General features: G+C 42.1%; 1 protein-coding gene across 4 annotated transcripts; it reads right to left on the bottom strand.

The window, feature by feature from the left end:
• Window positions 1-337: 337 nt before the first annotated feature.
• LOC110535743 (caspase recruitment domain-containing protein 9) lies at window positions 338-24,658 on the bottom strand. Of its 4 annotated transcripts, none has more exons than XR_016484502.1 (12): window positions 24,267-24,593; window positions 23,886-24,023; window positions 23,209-23,534; window positions 22,842-23,012; window positions 22,288-22,440; window positions 21,814-21,939; window positions 20,810-20,998; window positions 20,371-20,416; window positions 20,072-20,181; window positions 19,818-19,891; window positions 19,495-19,652; window positions 338-743 (listed from the first exon to the last, which is right to left on the bottom strand). XR_016484502.1 is itself a non-coding variant. In XM_021620969.3 (11 exons), exons 1-11 carry the CDS (start codon window positions 24,477-24,479, stop codon window positions 19,553-19,555), a joined length of 1,650 nt encoding a protein of 549 aa, XP_021476644.2. In that variant the 5' UTR covers window positions 24,480-24,658; the 3' UTR covers window positions 19,071-19,552. The 4 variants fall into 4 exon arrangements, 2 of the variants coding, with proteins under 2 accessions (XP_021476644.2, XP_090046362.1); XR_016484501.1 differs by having other exon boundaries at window positions 24,263-24,593; XM_021620969.3 differs by lacking the exon at window positions 338-743 and having other exon boundaries at window positions 19,071-19,652; window positions 24,263-24,658.
• Window positions 24,659-25,933: the final 1,275 nt, after the last annotated feature.

Genomic DNA, 25,933 nt, shown 5'->3' on the forward strand with positions numbered 1-25,933 from the left:
CTGTAGACAGGCACATTTTGATCTGTGGGTGCAAATTAAGATATGAGCAATGGCAAGAGGGGCATGCAAGAGAACCATCATGAGATTCAGGCTGACCAGATATATTAATGTACCTCTGTTTTTATCTGAACCTGTGTATTTGTGAGCATTGTTTGGATTTTGTCCAGAAACCTAAATTCGACTGAAATTTCTCCTTCAATAATGTTTCACATCCTTCGCCTAAGGGGGAAATGCCATACCAATTTTTCTCCCTGTTGCAACACTCAGCACAAATATGCAACACTGAAATAATGAATCTGGGTCAAAACAAAATCAAGTAATGTGACTACTCCTTGGGTTTCAGTTACAGAACTGTTCATTGAATCAATGTGCATACAATCTGAGGAAACATAGAAAAGTAAAACGCTGTACAATAACAGAATGTAGGAAAACAAACAATAGTAAGAAACAGTATAGAATGTGCATTTGCTCACCAATTTACTCATTGACAGATGAGAGTTATGATACTCAGTGATAAGAACCTTACTGCATCTTGGAGGTATCAAGGTACTACAGATAAACCAAACATATCAATACTGTAATGTATCCCTAACTAAATATGACACCCTGACTTGTCTCACAATAGAGGAAATCAACTGAAGAATTTTGAAGCTTCATTCTCGAAAAGATTGCTGAGCGGCACATGTTGTCCAGAGTAGCTTGTACATCCTTGGGACATTGGATTGGAGGGCTTCCCAGGAAATCTGTAATGTCAAAAGGTTAATGCGATTTAGAAGTTGGTCAGCAATTATCACGGGCGGACAGACTGGCCATCAGGCAATTCTGGCAAGTGGCAGATGTGCCCAACCATCATTTTGTTGGGTTGGCTGGTCAAAATTGACAACAACAAAAAATCTATTCACAAAAAAAAATAAAAAATCCTCTTTTGTCATTATGTACAGCTCCAAAAGTATTGTCACAGTGACAAATGTTTTGTTGTTTGGGCTCTGTACCCCAGCACTTTGAATTGGAAATGAGACAATGACTGTGGTTAGCGCCGACTGTCAGCTATAATTTAAGGGTATTTTCATCCATATCGGGTGGACTGTTTAGAAATTGCAGCCCATTTTGTACATAGTCCCCCCATTTTAGGGGACCAACAGTATTGGGACAAATTTGTAAGAAGCTAGGTATTTGGTCCCATATTTAAAGCACACAATCAACACGCTTGATGTAGTCACTCTACAAATTTGTTGGACGCATTTGCTGTTTGTTGTGGTTGTTTCAGATTATTGAAAGGTAAATAATGAATTGTGTCGTTGGAGGTATTTTTACTGTAAATAAGAAGTGTTTCTGGACACTTCTACATTAATGTGGATGCTACCATCATTACGGATAATCCTGAATGAATCGTGAATAACAATGAGGGAGAAAGTCAGACGCACAAATATCATACCCCCAAGACATGCTAACCTCTCACCATTACAATAACAGGGGAGGTTAGCATTTTGGGGGGGGGGGGGTATGATATTTGTGCATCTGTAACTTTCTCACTTATTATTCACATTTAAATACATCCAACAAAATGTGTAGTCAAAAGCTTGATGTAGTAATTGCGTGCTATAAATATGGGAACAAATTATTAACTTTTGACTACTTTAATTAATACACAAGTGAATTTTGTCCCAATACTTTTGGTCATATAAATTGGGGGGGGACTGTAATTTCTAAACCGTTCACAAGTTATGGATGAAAATAAACTCAAATTAAAGCTGAGTCTGCATTTTGACTGCAGTCTATCATTTCAAAGAGACAAAACCAAAAAAATGTGACTGTCCCAATACTTTTGAGTTCATTGTATATTTCAACGTTTGCCTGATCAGTGGACAACGGCCGGCCCCGTTTTCTGATTGACTGAGGTTGTGCAAAAATTCACATTCACATTCAAACACGCATCAGCAAACAGACCTGCATTGACTCAATGTCATCAGTCAGCCCAGATCAAGGATCGTAAAAAAAATGAAAAGGTGGTACCAAAATGGTTAGAGACAAAAAGAAAGGATCTTGATACCAATGCTGCTAAGTGTGTGAAATGAACCAACTCCTTTGGTAAAAGTTCTGGTTCTGCTGGTCCAAGTGATGTGACTGACTGTGCTGAGAAATGATGCTAGGCTTAGCACCGACAGACCAGCTGCTGCTGCAGAAGACAGTGCAGTCGAGGTAGGGAGAAAATCAGGGGTGCAACTTCGGTTTTAGAAGTGGTGGGGGACTTAATAAAAAAATATTTTATATATATATATATATATATATATATATATATATATATATATATATATATATACACACACACACACACACAGTTGAAGTCGGAAGTTTTACATACACCTTAGCCAAATACATTTATACTCAGTTTCACAATTCCTGACATTTAATCATAGTAATAATTCCCTGTCTTAGGTCAGTTAGGATCACCACTTCATATTAAGAATGTGAAATGTCAGAATAATAATAAATTACATGATAATCTTTTTCAAGTTTGTTTACTTGGTTACCATGGACATGAATAATGACAGTGGAGCACATTGATGTCATGAGGGGAATTCCAATTTTGATGCCAAGAAATTATAGAAATATAAAGATAAATAAATATAGTTAGATTTTTGAAATTATGTTTTAATTATGTGTATTTTAGGATACATTGTATGCTAGCCCTTCAACTGGAGTTAGCACGCTAGAATCCCTGCTATTTATGACCAAATACTGTTAAAATATCATTCCCACCACATGTCATTACCACCACATAATGAGCTGTGATGTAAGGGCAGAATGTGGTGGCTAAATGACAAAATGTACTAGTTCATACATGTTTACTTACCTTAAGACCTGAAAATAATTAGTCTGTCCTACGTTGTAACACTCACTACCGAGTTCCAAACTGCCTCTGGAAGCAACGTCGGAGGCTTTATGAAATGGGTTTCCATGGCCGAACACAAGCATAAGACCACCATGCACAATGAGTGGTGTAAAGCTAGCCGCCATTGGACTCTGGAGTAGTGGTAACGCATTCTCTGGAGTGATGAATCACGCTTCACCATCTGGCAGTCTGACCGACGAATCTGGGTTTGGTGGATGACAGGAGGACGCTACCTGCCGCAATGCAGACTGCCAACTATAAAGTTTGGTGGAGGAGGAATAATGGTCTGGGGCTGCTTTTCATGGTTTGGGCTAGGCCCCTTAGTTCCAGTGAAGGGAAAGCTTAACACTACAGCATACAATGAAATTCTAGATGATTCTGTGCTTCCAACTTTGTGGCAACAGTTTGAGGAAGGCCCTTTTCTGTTTCAACATGACTATGCCCCCGTGCAAAAAGCGAGGTCCATACAGAAATGGTTTGTTGAGATCGGTGTTATCACATCTAATCTCACTCCTCCCCTCCAGCGTTCGACGTCACCGGTTTACTAACCACCGGTCCTGGTATTCATCATTAGGCACACCTGTACTCCATCACTTCACTGATTACCTCCCCTATATCTGTCACTCCCTTAGTCAATACTGCCTGGGGAATGGAACTATGTGTTTTATGTCTGTACACTACTCATGTTTGATGTATTGGTCCGTTTATGATTAAACTCACCACCTGCACTTGCGTTCCAACTCCCAGCGTATACATTACAGGTGTGGAAGTTCTTGACTGGCCTGCACAGAGAGCCCTGACCTCAACCCCATCGAACACCTTTGGGATGAATAGGAACAAATGGTCTGTTCTATATCTTCAATCAAATTAAACATGTACAACTGTGACAAAATGTTTAAAGATATTTTTCATCAGTTTTATATGAAATGTAATTTCCACCACACTCAGTTATTACCACAATGCTTAGTCATTGCTGTCACGGTACATATTTTTGAGGCAAAGGTGTATTAAATTCTAATTGATATTAATGATTTTTCACATGTGCACCTTATAATATTGTTCTTAAGATAATTTCAAAAGTAATGTTAAATACATGTTTCTGAGTATCTTCAAAGCATATGTGGACATTTAGACATGACAATGATGAATATGTATAATTAAGAACAAAAAAAAAAAGACTGAAATGTTACATAAAATAGCTTTGGTGTAAGAACTGACGCTGGAGATGAGCAGGTACAGGGAGTGATTTTATTTTTGTTTAAAAAATATATATATACCCCACCTTTTCTCCCCAATTTCGTGGTATCCAATTGTTAGTAGTTACTATCTTGTCTCATCGCTACAACTCCCGTACGGGCTCGGGAGAGACGAAGGTCGAAAGCCATGCGTCCTCCGAAACACAACCCAACCAAGCCGTACTGCTTCTTAACACAGCGCGCATCCAACCCGGAAGCCAGCCACACCAATGTGTCGGAGGAAACACCATGCACCTGGCGACCTGGTTAGCGTGCACTGCGCCCAGCCCGCCACAGGAGTCGCTAGTGCGCGATGAGACAAGGAGATCCCTACCGGCCAAACCCTCCCTAACCCGGACGACGAGGGAGTGAACAGGGGGGAACGTGCCAGAACACGGGGGAACAAAACGACATGACGACAATGTGCTGAAGCGGGGAACAACCTCGTGAACAGACAGATATAGGGGAGGTAATGAAAGCTGGTGATTGAGTCCAGGCGAGTCCACACTGATGCGCGTGACGAGGGAAACAGGTGTGTGTAATGATGGTGGCAGGAGTGCGTAGTGCTGGGCAGCCTGCGGCTCGGGAGAGTGGGCGCAGGTGTGACATTTGCACAATTTATGTAATTTCCATTTCAACAATAATAGCAAATTTTATAATGTTGTGGTAATGACATTTCCTCTCTGGTATTTGGGAAAACCAATAAAAATCTTGATATTCTTAAATTATATGGTCTCAGCCACTATTAGGATCTTGTTTCCAGACAGAGTGAAGAAAAGTGAAGAAAATATTGATATAGATAAAAAGCAGTTTCAAGAGGTTTCATTTTCCAAAACATTTGCCCGTATTTGTAAAATCAACCACAAACTATATAAATTTTACAGACACAGTATATTTTACAATAGTTATCTTATGTTTGTTTTTAGTCCCATCCTTCAGCTCCACTCAACCCCTCCCATCTATCTCTGAACACCATCCAGTTTTGATATCAATTTGCCATATAATTTTCAACTGTGCTGTGACGTTTCACAAACATTCTGAACCATTCTATTCTCATTGATTCTACATATTGTACATAAAAATACAAATAAATGTTTGCTAAGACTGTCATATTATTGATTGATTGTCTATGACTTTTTAAATCACCCAACATCGCTATTTGCAAAGGGGGACATAACTTGACAGGGGGGCCCTCCCATATTTGGGGGCATCTAAAGCACATTTCCTGAATTTCTACACAATCTAATATGACGGCCCTTCTAGCAGTCTCTATGTAGAACAACAAGAAGTAAGCAAAAATGCCCACAGTCATCAAGCTAGGGAAGAGATGATTAAATATGTTTAAGTGATTGATAAGACTGAACCAGATCCATGATAATTCAATAATACATATTGTGTTGCATCTTTAACCAATAGCCTAACAAATTAACAGCTCTTACAAATAAAGTACAAAGACAACTTTTGATTGTCTTTAAGACATCCTCTATATCAAATTTCAGCCAGACCGCCCAGCCAATCTGAGCCACCTACATGCCTGACCCCCACCAGTCAAGTCAATAACTCAACTCTCTCCCAACACAACTTCCTTCCCATCTTTTTTTTTTATGTCTAAATGGAAAGGTTTGGTAAACAAAAGTTGAATGAAAACACACACCTACCCATTAACACACAGAAACAGTACACCCTCCATATAATTCATATCATAGGCCTAATAGAAGTGTAGAGCTCTTTATACACAATATAGCTGGGTCGCCTCGTCCTGCCCCTAGGGGTCCACGGCCCTGTAGCGCCCCAACACAACACACCCCACTCAGCTTTAGGATCTTAGTGAAACATTCATTATTGGTTTCAGGTGTGTTAGGCCAAGGCCAGAGAGACAACAGTACAGCAGACCCCCAGGGCCAGGACTGTGCAGCCCCAGCAGAACCCCACCTGGTTTGAGCCCCACATTTTTAACAAAAAATTGCTTGTTTTGCATGTTATTTTGGCATTAATAGGTGTCACATATCAGTTTGCAAACAATGTTAAAAATATATATATCATTGAGTTAATAAAGCCGCATACAAACATGGTCTCTTTTTTATTTTCTTGAGTAAGGCAGCCTCAAAATGCAGGTGTTTCAGCCTAGCTCAGTGCTTTCTGTGGTGGTGGGGCAAGCCAGCAAAAAATACAGTGTTGCACCGTGATTGGCTCAGTGTTCTGTCAGTCATGGGGAAACAATGTCACCGCGAAGTCTAAGGGGTGACCGCGAGAATTTGAGTCCTTTGGGTATTGACATAGAGATACATTAGAAGTGCCCATCCAAGAAGGCTCAAGGTCATTGGCCACAGATAAAATGACGTCAAATCACGTTATATGTACAGTAGCTTTGATTGAACTGATCATGTCAACATCATACTTTCAAAGTCTTAGCTAGCAGTCATCATCATGTCGACAATCTACTGGCAAATCCTTTTCGATCCTTGTCACATGAAGAGAAATAATGAAGAGAAATTATAGATAAAACGCATCGGTGCTCATCGGCCATAAACTTTGCTGTCCCTCTCTGTGGTCGCAGGTCCGTCTGCTGGATAGTAGTTCATCAGAGAGTCTCTGGTTGCGTTCCCCATAAGTCCCAAGGTCTTTCGTGGTTTTAGTTGTTATAATGGATACTTCAGAATACCATTTGGAAATGTTCTTAGATTGACTGCGTTTACCAGACTAAAGTATTTAAACAGCTGCAGTAATTGTTCTTTAGTTTGTAGATTTCGTAGCAATTTCAACGCTTCATGGTTTCTGATCTCTTTAACCATTCAAGACGTCCGGCTTACCGTGGGTCTCTTTGGCATAAAATGTCAATTTTGTCACGGGTGGTTTTAAAAGGGGGCTTTCGATGAATCGCCACTGATAGCTTGACATTTCTTCCGTACATTGTGGGAGGATAACCAACCTCTCAATTAATAGTAATGCATGTATTAGACACTATAAAACGCTAGGTTACACAAGTTACACAACATGTTTGGTGTACTTAGACAACATCATAGTGTTTGGTCGTACATTCCTAGAGCATGTGAAGCGTTTAGACGAGGTTTTCAGCGGATTGGAGCAGGCGGGACTTCAGGTGAAGCCATCTAAGTGCCATTTGTTCAGGTCGCAGGTGAGCTACCTGGGACACATCATCTCAGGCTGAGGGAGGGTCCACTGACCCCATGAAAACAGAGACAGTCAGGTCATGGCCTAGCCTCAAGTCACTCACAGAGGCAAGAAGCTTTTTAGGCCTGGCGTCATAATACAGGAGGTTCACACCAGATTTTGCAGCCATGGCGGGGGGCCGTTGTACAGATTGACAGATAAGGGGAACATTTTTGAGTGGAAAGCAGCATGTGAAGGGGCTTTAAATCACGTAAAGTCTGAGCTTACCACATCCCCCATCCTTGCTTTCCGGACCCAAATCTAGATTTCATAATAGATACTGGGGCATGTGATACAGGCATAGAGAGTAGTAGCATATGCTAGTCGGGCACTGTCAAAACAGAAGAGGAAGTATTCAACTACCAAGAAGTAGCTTCTTGCTGTGGTAGCGTTTCGTCCTCTCCACACTTTTTGCTGGAGAGGACATTTCTACTGAGAACTGATCCAAGCTAACTGAGGAAGCTGAGTAACTTCAAACAACCTGAGGAACAGTTGACTACATGGTTAGAGAAACTGGATCAGTTTGACTATGATATTGTCCACAGGCCAGGGAGACTGCACAGTATTGCAGATGGTGTATCACGCCGGCACACATATACAGAGAGTGTAGACACAGCCATCTCACAGGAGGCCACTGTCAATCTGAGAGCCGTCGTCAACAAGCCTCAGGATGTCACTATTTAGCCTTTGGTTGGAGCTCAAACAAGCCAGGCAGTACCCAAAAATGCAGCTTTCCTTCTGGAATCACAGGATAGAGACCCAGTAGTCTCCCAATTAAAGATATCAGACAAGTGTGGGGGGCATTACATGTGAAGAATGGGGTGTTATGCCTTAAGAGTCAAAACTATGAGACAGATGACACCATCTGGAGAGGGGTTGTACCAGATGAGCGCATACATGAGATATCCACAATGACACAACAGGACGCCATTTGGGAATTGAAAAACTCACCAGTAAAATCAGAGCAAGATTGTATTGGCCAGGCTGGCAGAGGGCCATAAAGCGGTTGTGTAAGGGCTGTGTTGTGCACTGCATACAAGTTACAGGGCCCAGCCCCCAGAGCACCCATGACAAGTTCTGTCACAGGCCGCCCTTTTGAAAGGATAGCTGCAGACTTAATGGGTCCGTTTACAGAGATGGCTTTACTAGGTGGTCAGAGGCATATACCATACCCATTCAGGAAACAGTAACAGTGCCCAAGAAGCTAGTAGAGGAATTTGTGTTGAAGCTAGGCGTTCCTCGCTCTATCCATAGCGACCAGGGGCGACATTTTGATTGTAGTCTTTTTTATAGAAATGTGCAATCTTTTACAAATGAACAAAACACGAACCACTCCGTACAACCCACAATCAGATGGTTAAGTGGGAAAAAAATTCAAAGAACTTTGATCAACATGCTGTCACTTTTTCTTGATGACAATCAAAGAAATTGGGATGAGATACTCCCATATGTGTTGATGGCATACAGGAGCAGTGTTCAATCTTCCACGGGGTTCACACCATACATGGTGCTGTTCGGCAGTGAAATTACTTTATTGGTTGATGTTGTTATGGGAACACAAAATGAAGGAAACAGTATGTTTCTCAGTATGTGCAAAAGGTGCAAGGGTATTTAAGCTGTAAAGAGAAATCGCCTAAAAGCCACAGGTAAACAAAAGCTATACTTTGATCTTAAGGTGACACCCCAGAGGTATGAGGAAGATGAGTGTGTGTGGTTTCGAGACTACCAGAGGAAAAAGGGGTTGTCGCCCAAACAAGAGAAAGAAATTCAAGGGTCCTTTCAAAATTGCAAAGGAACTGTCAGAGGTGCTGTATGGAGTAATACAGTGTAATGGACTGGTGCCGTGGTGCACTTGTAACAGTACAAATTTAGACCGTCCCCTCGCCCATACCCGGGCGCGAACTAGGGACCTTCTGCACACATCAACAGTCACCCTCGAAGCATCGTTACCCATCGCTCCACAAAAGCCGCGGCTCTTGCAGAGCAAGGGGAACTACTACTTCAAGGTCTCAGAGCAAGTGACGTCACTGATTGAAACGCTATTTAGCGCCCACGCTAACTAAGCTAGCCGTTTCACATCTGTTACACACTACAACAGGCTCAAACCTTACTTTGGGGTTGTTTCAGAGCATGAGGTCACTGGCACGGGACAAGAGACTGAGTTGAGCATTGACTCATTTATGCCTTATAAGACAATACTACCCCCCGAGGAAAAAGCAACCAATTTTGCCTAGTTTATCCTTCAAGAGAAGGGTGGGGGACATTGTGAGACTGTGGGCCCCAGGGGATGTTAATGCCTCAGTGGAATGGGAACTGGACACTGTCAGGACTGAAAGCTCAGTCAAAGACACAGAGACTCGTACCACGCAAACGGATGTGAACACTGAGTTGCCCTGTGCACCTGAAGAGAATGTGTCTCCTTTGAGACGGGTCAAGCACCTGAGTCAATTGCAGCAGAAGATCACATGGGTCAGGGAGGTAGACCCCAAATAACTATTCAGAGACCTGTTTGGCAAGAGGGTTTTGTGTTGAACTTGGTCAATGCATTCTGAATGTGTTTGGTTACTGTACACTTCTCAGAGGTTCTTTTTTGTGTGTTTATCCAGTTTAAGAAGCGGGCAATGTAAGGTTTTACACATTCTAAAGTCTCTCAGCCTATCACACAATGTTATGCAAATGAGTTACTGTATGTGAGGATGCGGAGGTATGCTGGGGGAGTTATTGGGAAGGCGTTTTGTGTGGCGGGTCAGTGCACTGTCTGTTCTTCCAAATAAAATACAACTTGATTATTTCATGGGAAATCAGTGTCCTCGACTGTTTACGCTAGTCAACAAACAATGTGCGAATTTCGGAGGCTTTACAGTTTAGTTACAATAATAGTAATAGCCACCCCATTTTGCTACCTGCCAGATAACTAGAGGCTAGAGCTGACCTGGCTGTGGTAGCTACTCAGTAGCGTAGCTTATTCATTCACGTCAGTCGAGAGCTAACTCAGCTAACTAGCTCGGCATTGCGAATAAACACACATTTTCTTTCAGTTAAGTTAAATAGCAGTTGCCTTGCCAGCTACATCAGTCAACTAAAGACCAGCCCGTTTCTGTTCCTGTTTCAACTCGGTGGTGAAAGAGCTTAACGAGTACAGTGATCTATGCTCAGCTCTCACTTCTGGTCCAACCAGCCTTCCAGAAGCTTAGCCTTCACACAGCCTGTCAGCCCGCTCTGTGGTGTCCACGTGGTCCTAAATCCAGTCGAATTCACACTCCAAAACAACCTATCCGACGCTCTGAGGAGTTCGCATTTACAATAAAACGTCCATATATTTAGCAAAAAAACAGGCAACGAATGGGTCGCATCTCTGGCAACCGAACCGATATAATGAACGACCAGACGGCTTGGGTAGCAACCCTAGATTTGTGTTGGGACTATATCTCGTAAAGTATTTTTGCAGTCCCTAATCACAAAGTGAGTGCTATTTATACTCTGTTGTTTTGAGTGACCAGTGTAATTCCATTGACAGATATTCCTGCTGTACCTGGTAAAAGAATAAGCACACCACACAGGATGTTTAAGGTAATATCCCGCTTTAAATGACATGCAGCTCATAAAGCCTTCATAAACACTACATAAATGTGTTAGAAATCTATAACCATATGTCATGGTTTATAAAAGGTTCATAAATCTGGCATAACTGTGTGACATAACTACCAATGTCAAATGTGACAACGCACTATGTCAAATATAACTTAAACCTGTGCTTTATAAAGGATGGCATAAGCACCTCTTAATAAAGGCCATTTAAATAATACTAAATTGAGGCTTCACAAAGCATTTATAACCCTGTCATGCATCTTGCATTGCATTGCCAGGATATTGGGTACGATTCCCAGGCATAAGTAAAAATGCTTTGGATAAAAGCGTCTACTAAATTGTATATATTATATTACATGTCACTAAAACATTTCTAGGATGGCCCAACCTCTCTTCACTCTTGGGTGCATATTCAATATTGGCCCACAACTTGCCCCATGCTGTCCTGCAAGATGACACACATTCTAAAGTGCAGTCATGCACGGCAAAAAACATCCTTTTTTTTTTTGCCTACTTATGTTTTCTTCCCAAATTCAATTTTCTTCATTTTTCCAGGTTTCGGATGTCCCCCATTTTTTTCTGGGTTATCAAATTTTTTCACACTTTTCTCTATAGAAAAATGCTTAAACCACTTCAGGGGATGACTTTTGAGGTCTGTGAAACCACATCAGTGGATGACTTTTGAGGTCTGTGAAAAATCGAAAAAACTTCGATTTTTGAGTGTAGTTGCCTTATAATTCAGTGAGCATGCCCTACACTGTTGTTTGGTTAGCAGATTTTCTGTAGTGCAGTAAGCACATGTGATGTGATTCCGCTGCCAATGGAATGGGTGGAGTAAAAGGGGGCTCCTGAGTTGCACAGGACACCTTACCCAAACCGGTCGCGCACGTGCGCCATCTTGCGCAAATTGATTTTGTCCCCCCACACCAAATGCGATCACGACGTGCAGGTTGAAATATCGAAACAAACTCTGAACCAATTATATTAATTTGGAGACAGGTCGAAAAGCATTAAACAATTATGGCAATATAGCTAGCTAGCTTGCAGTTGCTGGGTAATTTGTCCTATTTAGTTGGCTTGCTGTTGCTAGCTAATTTGTCCTGGGATATAAACGTTGAGATGTTATTTTACCTGAAATGCACAAGGTCCTCTACTCCGACAATTAATCCACACATAAAAGAGCCAACCGAATCATTTCTAGTCATCACTCCTCCTTTCAGGATTTTTCTTCTCTGGACTTTATATGGCGATTGGCATCTAATAGTATTACCATGACCACGACCGATCTCAGTTCGTCTTTCAATCACCCACGTAACCAATGAGGAGATGGCGTGTGGGTATTAGCTTCTATAAATCAATGAGGAGATGGGAAAGGTAGGACTTGCACCGCGATCAGTGTCACAAATAGAACAGACTTCTATTTTAGCCCTTGACAACGCAGACGCTCGTTGGCATGCGCGAACAGTGTGGGTGTAATAATTGAATAACATGTATGTTTAACTTTATTTTGCAACGCTCGCACACGCGACGCAAGCGGTGTGGTCAGTATGTGAGGCAGTGGATCTCAGTGCTAGAGGCGTCAATACAGACCCTGGTTCGATTCCAGGCGGTATCATAATCGGCCGTGATTGAGAGTCCCATAGGGAGGCGCACAATTGGTCCAGCAGTGTCCAGGTTAGGGTTTGTCCGGGGTAGGCCATCATTGTAAATAAGAATTTGTTCTTAACTGACTTGCCTAGTTAAATAAAAGGTTAAACACATTTTTAAAAATGACAACATATAGTATTCTGTATATACAGTGTTTTCTGAAAGTATTCAGACCCCATTTTGTTACATTACAGCCTTATTCTAAAATGGATGAAAAAAAATTCCCCTCGTCAATCTACACACAATAGCCCATAATGAAAGAGCAAAAACAGCTTTTTAGACATTTTTGCAAATGTATTAAAAATAAAAAACTGAAATATCATATTTACATAAGTATTCAGAACCTTTACTTAGTACTTTGTTGAAGCACCTTTGGCAGTGATTACAGCCTCGAGTCTTCGTGGGTATGACACTACAAGCTTGGCATAACTGTATTTGGAAAGTTTCTCTCTGCAAATCCTTTCAAGCTCTGTCAGGTTGCATGGGGAGCGTCGTTGCACAGCTATTTTCAGGTCACTCCAAAGATGTTCGATCGGGTTCAAGTCCGGGCTCTGACTGGGCCACTCAAGAACATTCAGAGACTTGTCCCAGAGCCATTCCTGCGTTGTCTTGGCTGTGTACTTAGGGTCGTTGTCCTGTTGGAAGGGGAACCTTCGACCCAGTCTGAGGTCCTGAGCGCTCTGGAGCAGGTTTTCATCAAGGATCTCTCTGTACTTTGCGCCGTTCATCTTTCCCTCAATCCTGACTAGTCTCCCAGTCCCTGCTGCGGAAAAACATTTCCACCGCATGATGCTGCCACCACCATGCTTCACTGTTGGGATGGTGCCAGGTTTCCTCCAGACGTGACGCTTAGCATTCAGGCCAAAGAGTTCAGTCTTGGTTTCATCAGACTAGAGAATCTTGCAGGCTGTCATGAGCCCTTTACTGAAGAGTGGCTTCTGTCGGGCCACCCTTCCATAAAGGCCTGATTGGTAGAGTGTTGCAGAGATAGTTGTCCTTCTTGAAGGTTCTCCCATCTCCATAGAGGAACTCTGGAGCTCTGTCAGAGTGACCATTGGATTCTTAGTCACCTCCCTGACCAAGGTCCTTCTCCACCGATTGCTCAGTTTGGCTGGGCGGTCAGCTCTAGGAAGAGTCTTGGTGGTTCCAAACTTCTTCCATTTAAGAATGATGGAGGCCATTGTGTTCTAGGGGACCTTCAATGCTGCATAAATTGTTTTGTGCCCTTCCCCAGATCTACCTACAATTCCTTCGACATCATGGCTTAGTTTTTGCTCTGACATGCACTGTCAAATGTGGGACCTTATATAGACAGGTGTGTGCCTTTCTAAATCATGTCCAATCAATTTAATTTAACACAGGTAGACACACCTGAGGTAAACACACCTGAGATAAAGTCTCAGTCTCATAGCAAAGGGTCTGAATACTTATGTAAATAAGGTATTTCTGTTTTCTCTTTTTATACTTTTTCCACACAAAAAAAGCTGTTGATGTTTACTGGGTATTGTGTGTAGATTGATGAGGAAAAACCTTTATTTAATCATGTGGAAATAGTCAAGGGGGCTGAATACATTCTGAATGCACTGTCTATATATATATAAACTGGGTGGTTCGGGCCCTGAATGCTTATTGGCTGACATCCGTGGTATATCAGGTATATAGAGTCAGTATATAGAGTCAGAAGTTTACATACACTTAGGTTGGAGTCATTAAAACTTGTTTTTCAACCACTCCACAAATGTCGTGTTAACAAACTATATTTTTTGCAAGTCGGACATCTACTTTGTGCATGACACAAGTCATTTTCCAAAAAATGTTTTCATGACATCATGGGAAAATCAAAAGAAATCAGCCAAGACCTCAGAAAAAAAATTGTAGACCTCCACAAATCTGGTTCATCCTTGGAAGCAATTTCCACACGCCTGAAGGTACCACGTTCATCTGTACAAACAATAGTACACAAGTATAAACACCATGGGACCACGCAGCCATCATACCACTCAGGAAGGAGGCTCGTTCTGTTTCCAAGAGGTGAACGTACTTTGGTGCAAAAAGTACAAAAAAATCACAGAACAACAGCAAAGGACCTTGTGAAGATGCTGGAGGAAACAGGTACAAAAGTATCTATATCCACAGTAAAAAAAGTCCTATATCGACATAACCTGAAAGGCTGCTCAGCAAGGAAGAAGCCACTGTTCCAAAACCTCCATAAAAAAGCCAGACAACGGTTTGCAACTGCACATGGGGCCAAAGATGGTACTTTTTGAAGAAATGTCCTCTGGTCTGATGAAACAAAAATCAAACTGTTTGGCCATAATGACCATCGTTATGTTTGGAGGGAAAAGGGGGAGGTTTGCAAGCCAAAGGACACCATCCCAAACGTGAAGCACGGGGGTGGCAGCATCATGTTGTGGGGGTGCTTTGCTGCAGGAGGGACTGATGCAATCCACGTGGATATATTGAAGAAACATCTCAAGACTTCAGTTAAGTTAAAGCTTGGTCGCAAATGGGTCTTCCAAATGGACCCCAAGCATACTTCCAAAGTTGTGGCAAAATGGCTTAAGGACAACAAGGTCAAGGTATTGGAGTGGCCATCACAAAGCCCTGACCTCAATCCCATAGAAAATTTGTGGGCAGAACTGAAAAAAACGTGTGCGAGCAAGGAGGCCTACAAACCTGACTCAGTTACACCAGCTCTGTCAGGAGGAATGGGCCAAAATTCACCCAACTTATTGTGGAAAGCTTGTAGAAGGCTATCCAAAACATTTGACCAGATTTAAACAATTTAAAGGCAATGCTACCAAATACTAATTGAGTGTATGTAAACGTCTGACCCACTGAAAATGTGATGAAAGAAATAAAAGCTGAAATAAATAATTCTCTCTACTATTATTCTGACATTTCACATTTTTTAAATAAAGTGGTGATCCTAACTGACCTAAGACAGAGAATGTTAACTAGGATTAAATGTCAGGAATTGAGTTTAAATGTATTTGGCTAAGGTGTATGTAAACTTCCGACTTCAACTGTATCTATGTGTGTGTGTGTGTGTATATATATATATATATATACACATATATTTGGAGCTCAGTCTCAACTTACTATTGAGAGTTAGAATTTTTCTCTCTGCCCAATGACAAAATGAGTAGAATGGAATAAAATGTGTTACAAAATTGCAAAATGTGTACAGTCATGGCCAAAAATATTGAGAATGACACAAATATAAATTTGTACAAAGTTTGCCGCTTCAGTGTCTTTAGATATTTTTGTCAGATGTTACTATGGAATACTAGAGTATAATTACAAGCATTTCATAAGTGTCTAAGGCGTTTATTGACAATTACGTGAAGTTGATGCAATCCACCCTGGCATGCTGTCAATTAACACATGGCAGCCCATTCTTGCATAATCAATGCTTGGAGTTTGTCAGAATTTGTGGGTTTTTGTTTGTCCACCTGCCTCTTGAGGATTGACCACAAGTTCTCAATGGAATTAAGGTCCGGGGAGTTTCCTGGCCATGGACCCAAAATATAGATGTTTTGTTCCCCGAGCCACTTAGTTATCAATTTTGCCTTATGGCAAGGTGCTCCATCATGCTGGAAAAGGCATTGTTCGTCACCAAACTGTTCCTGGATGGTTGGGAGAAGTTGCTCTCGGAGGATATGTTGGTACCATTCTTTATTCATGGCTGTGTTCTTAGGCAAAATTGTGAGTGAGCCCACTCCCTTGACTGAGAAGCAACCCCACACATGAATGGTCTCAGGATGCTTTACTGTTGGCATGACATAGGACTGATGGTAGCGCTCACCTTGTCTTCTCCGGACAAGCTTTTTTCCGGATGCCCCAAACAATCGGAAAGGGGATTCATCAGAGAAAATGACTTTACCCCAGTCCTCAGCAGTCCAATCCCTGTACCTTTTGCAGAATATCAGTCTGTCCCTGATGTTTTTCCTGTAGAGAAGTGGCTTCTTTTCTGCCCTTCTTGACACCAGGCATCCTCCAAAAGTCTTCACCTCACTGTGCGTGCAGATGCACTCACACCTGCCTGCTGCCATTCCTGAGCGAGCTCTGTACTGGTGGTGCCCCGATCCCGCAGCTGAATCAACTTTAGGAGACGGTCCTGGTGCTTGCTGGACTTTCTTGGGCGACCTGAAGCCTTCAACACAACAATTGAACCGCTGTCCTTGAAGTTCTTGATGATCCGATAAAGGGTTGATTTAGGTGCAATCTTACTGGCAGCAATATCCTTGCCTGTGAAGCCCTTTTTGTGCAAAGCAATGATGACGGCATGTGTTTCCTTGCAGGTAACCATGGCTGACAGAGGAAGAACAATGATTCCAAGCACCACCCTCCTTTTGAAGCTCCCAGTCTGTTATTTGAACTCAATCAGCATGACAGAGTGATCTCCAGCCTTGTCCTCATCAACACTCACACCTGTGTTAACGAGAGAATCACTGACATGTCAGCTGGTCCTTTTGTGTCAGGGCTGAAATGCATTGGAAATGTTTTTGGGGGATTCAGTTCATTTGCATGGCAATGAGGGACTTTGCAATTAATTGCAATTCTTCTGATCACTCTTCATAACATTCTGGAGTAAATGCAAATTGCCATCATACAAACTCAGGCAGCAGACTTTGTGAAAATTAATATTTGTCATTCTCAAATCTTTTGGCCACGACTGTAGAATTGCAGGAAATTAACCACTAAAATGGATTGGGCAACAAAATTATTTGGGCCCCTAAATGGCTAGTGCCGGCTCTGACTGCATACAGTGCCTTGCGAAAGTATTCGGCCCCCTTGAACTTTGCGACCTTTGCCACATTTCAGGCTTCAAACATAAAGATATAAAACTGTATTTTTTTGTGAAGAATCAAGAAGAATCAAGAATCAAGAATCAACAACAAGTGGGACACAATCATGAAGTGGAACGACATTTATTGGATATTTCAAACTTTTTTAACAAATCAAAAACTGAAAAATTGGGCGTGCAAAATTATTCAGCCCCCTTAAGTTAATACTTTGTAGCACCACCTTTTGCTGCGATTACAGCTGTAAGTCGCTTGGGGTATGTCTCTATCAGTTTTGCACATCGAGAGACTGACATTTTTTACCATTCCTCCTTGCAAAACAGCTCGAGCTCAGTGAGGTTGGATGGAGAGCATTTGTGAACAGCAGTTTTCAGTTCTTTCCACAGATTCTCGATTGGATTCAGGTCTGGACTTTGACTTGGCCATTCTAACACCTGGATATGTTTATTTTTGAACCATTCCATTGTAGATTTTGCTTAATGTTTTGGATCATTGTCTTGTTGGAAGACAAATCTCCGTCCCAGTCTCAGGTCTTTTGCAGACTCCATCAGGTTCTTCCAGAATGGTCCTGTATTTGGCTCCATCCATCTTCCCATCAATTTTAACCATCTTCCCTGTCCCTGCTGAAGAAAAGCAGGCCCAAACCATGATGCTGCCACCACCATGTTTGACAGTGGAGATGGTGTGTTCAGCTGTGTTGATTTTACGCCAAACATAACGTTTTGCATTGTTGCCAAAAAGTTCCATTTTGGTTTCATCTGACCAGAGCACCTTCTTCCACATGTTTGGTGTGTCTCCCAGGTGGCTTGTGGCAAACTTTAAACGACACTTTTTATGGATATCTTTAAGAAATGGCTTTCTTCTTGCCACTCTTCCATAAAGGCCAGATTTGTGTAATATACGACTGATTGTTGTCCTATGGACAGAGCCTCCCACCTCAGCTGTAGATCTCTGCAGTTCATCCAGAGTGATCAAGGGCCTCTTGGCTGCATCTCTGATCAGTCTTCTCCTTGTATGAGCTGAAAGTTTAGAGGGACGGCCAGGTCTTGGTAGATTTGCAGTGGTCTGATACTCCTTCCATTTCAATATTAATCGCTTGCACAGTGCTCCTTGGGATGTTTAAAGCTTTGGAAATCTTTTTGTATCCAAATCCGGCTTTAAACTTCTTCACAACAGTATCTCGGACCTGCCTGGTGTGTTCCTTGCTCTTCATGCTCTCTGCGCTTTTAACGGACCTCTGAGACTATCACAGTGCAGGTGCATTTATACGGAGACTTGATTACACACAGGTGGATTGTATTTATCATCATTAGTCATTTAGGTCAACATTGGATCATTCAGAGATCCTCACTGAACTTCTGGAGAGAGTTTGCTGCACTGAAAGTAAAGGGGCTGAATAATTTTGCACGCCCAATTTTTCAGTTTTTGATTTGTTAAAAAAGTTTGAAATATCCAATAAATGTCGTTCCGCTTCATGATTGTGTCCCACTTGTTGTTGATTCTTCACAAAAAAATACAGTTTTATATCTTTATGTTTGAAGCCTGAAATGTGGCAAAAGGTCGCAAAGTTCAAGGGGGCCGAATACTTTCGCAAGGCACTGTATGTGTGGGTATGGATGTGGGTTCGCAGACCCACGAGCCACTGCAGCCCCTCATGATGAGTTCAGCCCCTACCCCCATCAAAGTTGCTCTTCCCTGCTCCAAGTCATCCATTTGCAACATGTAACATTTTGTGAAAACATTTTATTCCGTGACACAAAATGCAAAGATTGTAACTTCTTGTGTCCATAAATTCCAAACAGTGTCTGCATTTTGTGGACAAAGTGCAAGTGTGCCTCTTCATCAAAGATTTCTATACAAATTGTATCTTTACTTTTCTTTGCCATTCATTATCCCCACTTTCCTCTGCTTTTGCATTTCTTCTAAAAATGCACATGAAGAGATACAAGCAAAGACATCAGAGGAAGGTGTTGATACCGTCTCTCGTACAAATAACTTGAATACAGAAACACATTCATCATGCAATCACGGTTCAAAATATAAAAATATTATTGGAAAAATATAAAGATTAAACGTCTTCATGATATCAACAAAATGATTATTTCAATTGATTTAATAATTAAACATGTTTTGTTTAAGAATGTAAACTAGCCTGTGTCTCAAGGTCCTTGCCATGTCACCCAGCCCCTCCTCTGTTCCCCCTCTCTCAGTCACATCCCATCCGTGTCAGTGTTGTCACTTCCACTGCTGTTGTCCAGGTGACAAGGTGTGTGTTCCTTCCATGTGGGCTTTGACCTAAGGACACGTTTCCTGTTGTTGAAGAATTCAATTATTATTTTAAAAAATTCTAAAAACAAGCAGCATAAAACAAGCCTCTTTGCCATACCAAAATCACTCCCATGGATAACCCCTATGGAGACTATGACAAAATACAGATTTCAACAAATGTTCTCTAAAACATATGAACTTGCCAACCTTCTGTAGTAGATGTTACACCTCGATCTGGGCTTGCTACAACCTAAGACATCATCCACTGATGGAGCTCTTTCCTGGCACAAAGAAAAATACATTTACAATACACATTAACTTCACAGCGGTTTCCTTTTAAACTGAAACAACATTTGACATGTGTTCCATCCAGATGGAGAGAAGTGAGTTCAGTTGGCGCGACTACTGATAAGTGGTCAAGACCTCAACTCGTCAACAGATAAACAATTGAAGGTACTTACTGCTGAGGTATTCTCCTCCCTGGGCCCTCCTGCACACAACTGGTGGTCTTGCGAAGCAATGCACACATCATACTCCCCTGATGTCGGTCTTTGCAGCTCCACGCTACTAGCTGTGATAAAAATAAAAAAAAACATGTAAATAGCTAACATAGAATGCTAGGATTTCAAAAAAGCACAGTCAAATCACATCTTAAGCTAAGCTCATGATTAGCCAGAGCACAATAACTAGAACTAGACTGTTATTGAATATCTTTTTTTGTGCTGTGATGGTTATTTGTCACTTGTCATAGATTTCTTGCCTTTGGTTAATTTATCTTTGCAGTCTTCCTCACTGGTCTGGCTTTTCTGTGGCAGAGAAAACACAGGGGAAAAAACACACTCAATCTAAAGTGGGTTGCAGAGACAGGAAAACACATGAGTTGCCAAAGCAGAAAAACAGCAGAAAAAGTTCAAAAGTAATAAAACCACATTGTTATAAATCAGGAAGCACATTACATTTAGTCTCTGCAAGGAACCATCCTCAAAGTCTGACGTCTGAGAGCGAAAGACGTTATTTCATGTAAATATGTTTCCAAAATCAAAAGGCTAACCGAGGCTATCCTTTCCCAAAAACTTTTTATGGAAACAATTAACGGAGAGAGAATCTGAGAAGCTTGCAATTCAGTGAATCCAGTGACATTCTAGGTTTTGAATTAAAACAGATCTGAATGGAAACGGTTTGGTGGAACCCATTCTCACATCATGTTGGGAGCAGGTGTGTCTGTGAAGCCTGGTCTGTAGCGCAATAACCTCTCCCTCTGTCCGGAACAACTGGACCTGCAGCTCATCACAGCGCTCACCCAGCTCCCGAATCTGTTTCCGGTACTGGTCCTTCTCCTGGAGGCCCCGGCAATTCTCCTGGTGGTACTCCTCTCGTGAGGCGATGGCCTACCGCAACAATAGAGGAAAGACAAAACAGGGGCTTTGGTTTGCTTTGCTGTAGTGGTTTATATGAAACAGATGGCAAGTGCGGTTGGATGAACATCTGATCACAACCAACACAGATAGTAAATTCTTTCATTTTGATCAAAATAGAAGTAAACTCATTTCCAGGTTTAAATTAAAATAAGCACTATGGGACAAATCTTTTAGTTATTTATTTAATTTTTTTGACCCCCTTTTCTCCCCAATTGTTAGTAGCTACTATCTTGTCTCATCAGTACAACTCCCGTACGGGCTCGGGAGAGACGAAGGTTGAAAGTCATGCGTCCTCCGATACACAACCCAACCAAGCCGCACTGCTTCTTAACACAGCGCGTATCCAACCCGGAAGCCAGCCGCACCAATGTGTCGGAGGAAATGCCGTGCACCTGGCAACCTTGGTTAGCGTGCACTGCGCCCGGCCCGCCACAGGAGTCACTGGTGTGCGATGAGACAAGGATATCCCTACCGGCCAAACCCTCCCTAACCCGGACGACGCTAGGCCAATTGTGCGTCGCCCCACGGACCGCCCAGTCGCGGCCGGTTACGACAGACCCTTTGGGCGAACCCAGAGTCTCTGGTGGCACAGCTGGCGCTGCAGTACAGCGCCCTTAACCACTGTGCCACCCGGGAGGCATGGCACGAATCTTAACCGTCGCTTGAATGTTCACTTAGTCTTGCATTGATGCCAATGGGAGACAAAGTGAAAGGGGAAGTTAGGATTTGCCACCAAGTCAGTGAAGTCCTAGTATGACGCGGTCCCAGAATCACACCATGTTCACCTTGTCTCTCTCCCTGATAACCTCATCCATCTGTTTCAGGATACCCTCCATTCGGTCACCATACATTTTGGCATCCTTCTTCAATGTCGTGCATTTCAAGTCGAGAACCTCGTTCGCCTCCAAGTACTGCAAGAATAAATCAAACCTACTTGCTACAATTGGAACAACAGAACTTGCTCCATCATGGGAAAACCCAACTTGCACAATTTAACACAGCTATTCCAATGAATAAGGAACAAGCCGGGGCAGATGACAAAAAAATAAGGACATTTATGAATTCCGATGCTGAGGATCAGCATTCTGCACAAATAACGTGATTTGTGATATACATTTGTGATATACATTTTGCACCTGTGTTGAAAAATCAGTTGAATAACTTATATTTTAAAGATGCTAATATAATCAGTAGTCTTCTCTACAACTAACCCTAAACAGTGCTCATTGTTGTGGAAAATATCAGGCTGTGATGTATACCCTATCCCGCAGTGCCTCAGCATCATGCAGATCTCTACGCAGGGTGTAGATATTGTTGACCAGCTCCTGGTGCTGAGCCTGAGAGTGCTGCTTGTAGTCCTCCAGACTTTCAGCGCTCAGCCTCTCTTGATCCAAGGGGGCTGGAGCTGTCCCCTGTTGGAACATAGATGAATCCTGTCACACTACTCAAGACAATACTTTTACCACACTACTGTACCGGCCTGAATCACACTGTGCAGATTCAGATATTTTCTTTTCATTTTGTCCTTTTCAGCAGAGTTCCCTCAAAGTATAGTGGATGTAACCAAGCCAGCACAGTACAGCTCTGCTCAGCTCAGCACGACTTGGCTCAGAAGTGCGAAAAGGGTACAATTGTGCATCTGAAAAATCACATGTACTTTATTTGCAAATACATTTTACTTGCGGCGCACAAAATGGCAGCTGTTATTCCAAAATGTGTCCAGTGCAGCGCATTGTCTTTTTTATTTCACTGCATATCCAAACATTTGTTGAGAAATGATCACTGAAACTGACTGAGGAGAGATCAAACGTACCTGAGCAGACGCCTCCAGTTCCTGGATGCGCGCTGTGAGCAGATGATTGTGTCTCTGGAGCTGCAACATCCTGTCCTGGCTGGGTCTCTGCTCCATGGCGTTCTTCAGTTTCACAGTTCTGATTTTCGAGTCGCTCTCCGCGTTCATCAGGCAGTGCTTCAGCTTCTCTATCTATTGATCAATAAAAATCCCATAGAAACTGTATTCGCTGTTGCTGATTGAGTTTGTGCTGTCCTCTAACAAAATGTGTCAACATGTATGACTGCAGAGGTCTTTTTATACAATTTTTTTGTTAACCATTTGTCATAAGTTGTTGTGTTTGGGTTTGCCAGAGCCGTATCCCCCCCCTCCCTATTCCCTATCTCACCTCCAGCTGCAGATCACGGTTGGACATGAGGGCACTGTTCTTCTCTTCGCTCAGCTTGGTAACATTGTGCATCAGGCTGTAGTTCTCGTCCTTCAGGTGGCGTACCTCCTCCCACAGCCGGTCCTTCTCTTCCCGCATACGATGTACGCGCTCCTGCTGCTTCCGCAGCTCCCTCTCCCTAACCTGGTGCTGGCGGACAGTGTCCTCCTGCGTGGCTGCAGCCGCAGCGGCCTCTTGTCTGCGCCGGCGTTCCTCCTGCAGTCCCTTCTGCAGACGTGTGACCTCATTCATCAAGAACTGAGTCAGTCCTGACTCACCCACCGTGTCTATGATGTCAGAGAGAGTATGTTATGCAGTGGATGCTGAAGGGAGGACGGCTCATAATAATAATAATGGCTGGAAAAGAGTAAATGGAATGTCATCAAACACATGGAAACCATGCGTATGATGTGTTTGATACCATTCTGCTCCAGCCACTACCATGAGTCCGTCCTCCCCAATTAAGGCACCACCAACCTCTTGTGATGTTATATTATGGACAAATCCATTGTCACAGTCAGACATTGGCACTTTAAAGGATCTTAGCAATACATTTAACTCGTAACTTACAAAAAATGCATAAAAGCTTAAATGGAAAACACAACTATTCTACAGAAAGATGGTTCATAGCTACTCACCAACTAGTATGGAGAAGACCCGGGCAGGTTCTTTGCCAGTAATTTTGTGATACAGTCGAGGATAGTCCAGCTCCAAGCTCTCGAGGAATGCCACATAGCCTTTGTGTCCAGTTCTTTGAAGAATATCCAATAGTGCACCTGTGAGCATGAATCTGAGGTTTAAAAGTAAGGTATGGACATTCATTTCAGGTCATCGTTATTTAGCAGATTATCACATCTCTCAATGGCTGAATTGATATATATAGCAATCTTCTGAGATGCGCAGTGCAATTGCAATAAGGATGACCTGGAATGCAACTTCATTCTTGTAGTTCAAAGTAAAAAGTGGAACACTTGACCGTTTTCTCAATAACCTGAAATAGAAGAGAGTGCCTTACCTACTTTGCGTCGGCGGACGACCAGATTGGGGTCATTGAATATCTGCTCCTCATCATCACAGCTTAGCACCTTGCACTGCCGCAGGTAGGGAGTGATTTGCGACGGCTCAATGGTCTTTGTCAGCAGCAGCCTGTATTCCTCCAGCTGGACCCAGCACTCATCATCCTCCATATCTGACACACTCTGACTGTCAGTCCCAATTGTCTCTGGGTCCATGCTGGTCTAATAACTCCTTCACTGAGGGTTTATCAACTTGGAGCCAACTCTAGTTGTTAAAGTGGCTACAATCCAAATGTGGAACTGTTATGTGGAACTGCTGTTTTATGATGCAAGAGTCAAGTTCCTTTTTTTGTTATTTCAGTTTTTCCATTTCCCCCATTTCACAAGTATTTGTGCTGAGACAAACTCTTCAAGAAAATGTTGAATAGTGAAAATGTAACAACAGTGGTGACTTGAAAAGTTGTGAATAATCGATCTACCAACATACAGCATGTTCCTTTTTTCCTAATAAGCCAACACAGAATTATGGAGTGATTAGCGTGATAGAGTATTGGCAGTAGTACGGACATCTGCAGTTACTCACTCTCTTCTTTAATGACTTTGAGGCAATGGCTGACTGACTCCCTCAATCTTTTTCTTCCATCTTGTTTGTTGCTAAAACAGTTCTGGTGATAAAACGACTTAATTACTTTAGTTTTGAAAGTTAAGGTAAAAACATGGATTTTCTTCATTGCAAATGATATTCAAAACAAGTTCCTCATTAAGTATTGTCTAGTTTATATACACACACAATATAATATTAATACATTTATTAACTAAGATTACAAAATTCCCAGGTTTCCCCAGAAATCCTGAATAGAGAATGTCAGATTTCCTGCTTATTCCCTCCTGATCCCGGGAATATTTCAGCCAGGATTTTTGGGAAAGTTACCAGAATTTTGCATCACTATTAGCTCATGAAACCGCACAATTGTTTGTTTTAGGCTAATAAACTTTTGCATCCTGGATAAAAAAAAAAATCTAATTGTTCACAGCAGAGAGGTGTACCCCTTTGAGGACATTTCTGGCCAAACTTTGACCACAATTAAATGAACCTGTCAGATTATAATGAGTGTTATAAACCAGGTGATTTGAGTCCTGAATGTAGATTGGGGGGGTTGTGGTATGTGGCCAATATACAGTGCATTCAGAAAGTATTCAGACCCCTTAACTTTTTCCACATTTTGTTACGTTACAGCCTTATTCTAAAATGTATTAAATTTAAAAAATCTTCAGCAACGCAAAGTACCTGCCCAATCAATTGAATTTACCACAAGTGGACTCCAATCAAGTTGTAGAAACATCTCAAAGATGATCAATGAAAATAGGATGCACCTGAGATACATTTCCAGTCTCATGGTAAATTCAATTGATTGGACATGATTTGGAAAGGCACACACTTGTCTACCGTACCATGGCTAAGGGCTGAATCCAGGTACTTTGGGTTGCATTGTGCCCAGGAACAGGACTTATCCGTGGTATATTGGCCATATATACCACACCTGTTCGGGCCTTATTGCTTAATGAAAGTATTTGTTGCAGACTTATACTACACTGAACAAAAATATGAATGCAACATGTAAAGTGTTGGCCCATGTTTCATGAGTTGAAATAAAACATTCCAGATATGT

This window comes from Oncorhynchus mykiss, chromosome 11 (assembly GCF_057628025.1).
Source record: "Oncorhynchus mykiss isolate SJ-2025 chromosome 11, ASM5762802v1, whole genome shotgun sequence".
In the NCBI taxonomy this organism is placed as follows: domain Eukaryota; kingdom Metazoa; phylum Chordata; class Actinopteri; order Salmoniformes; family Salmonidae; genus Oncorhynchus; species Oncorhynchus mykiss.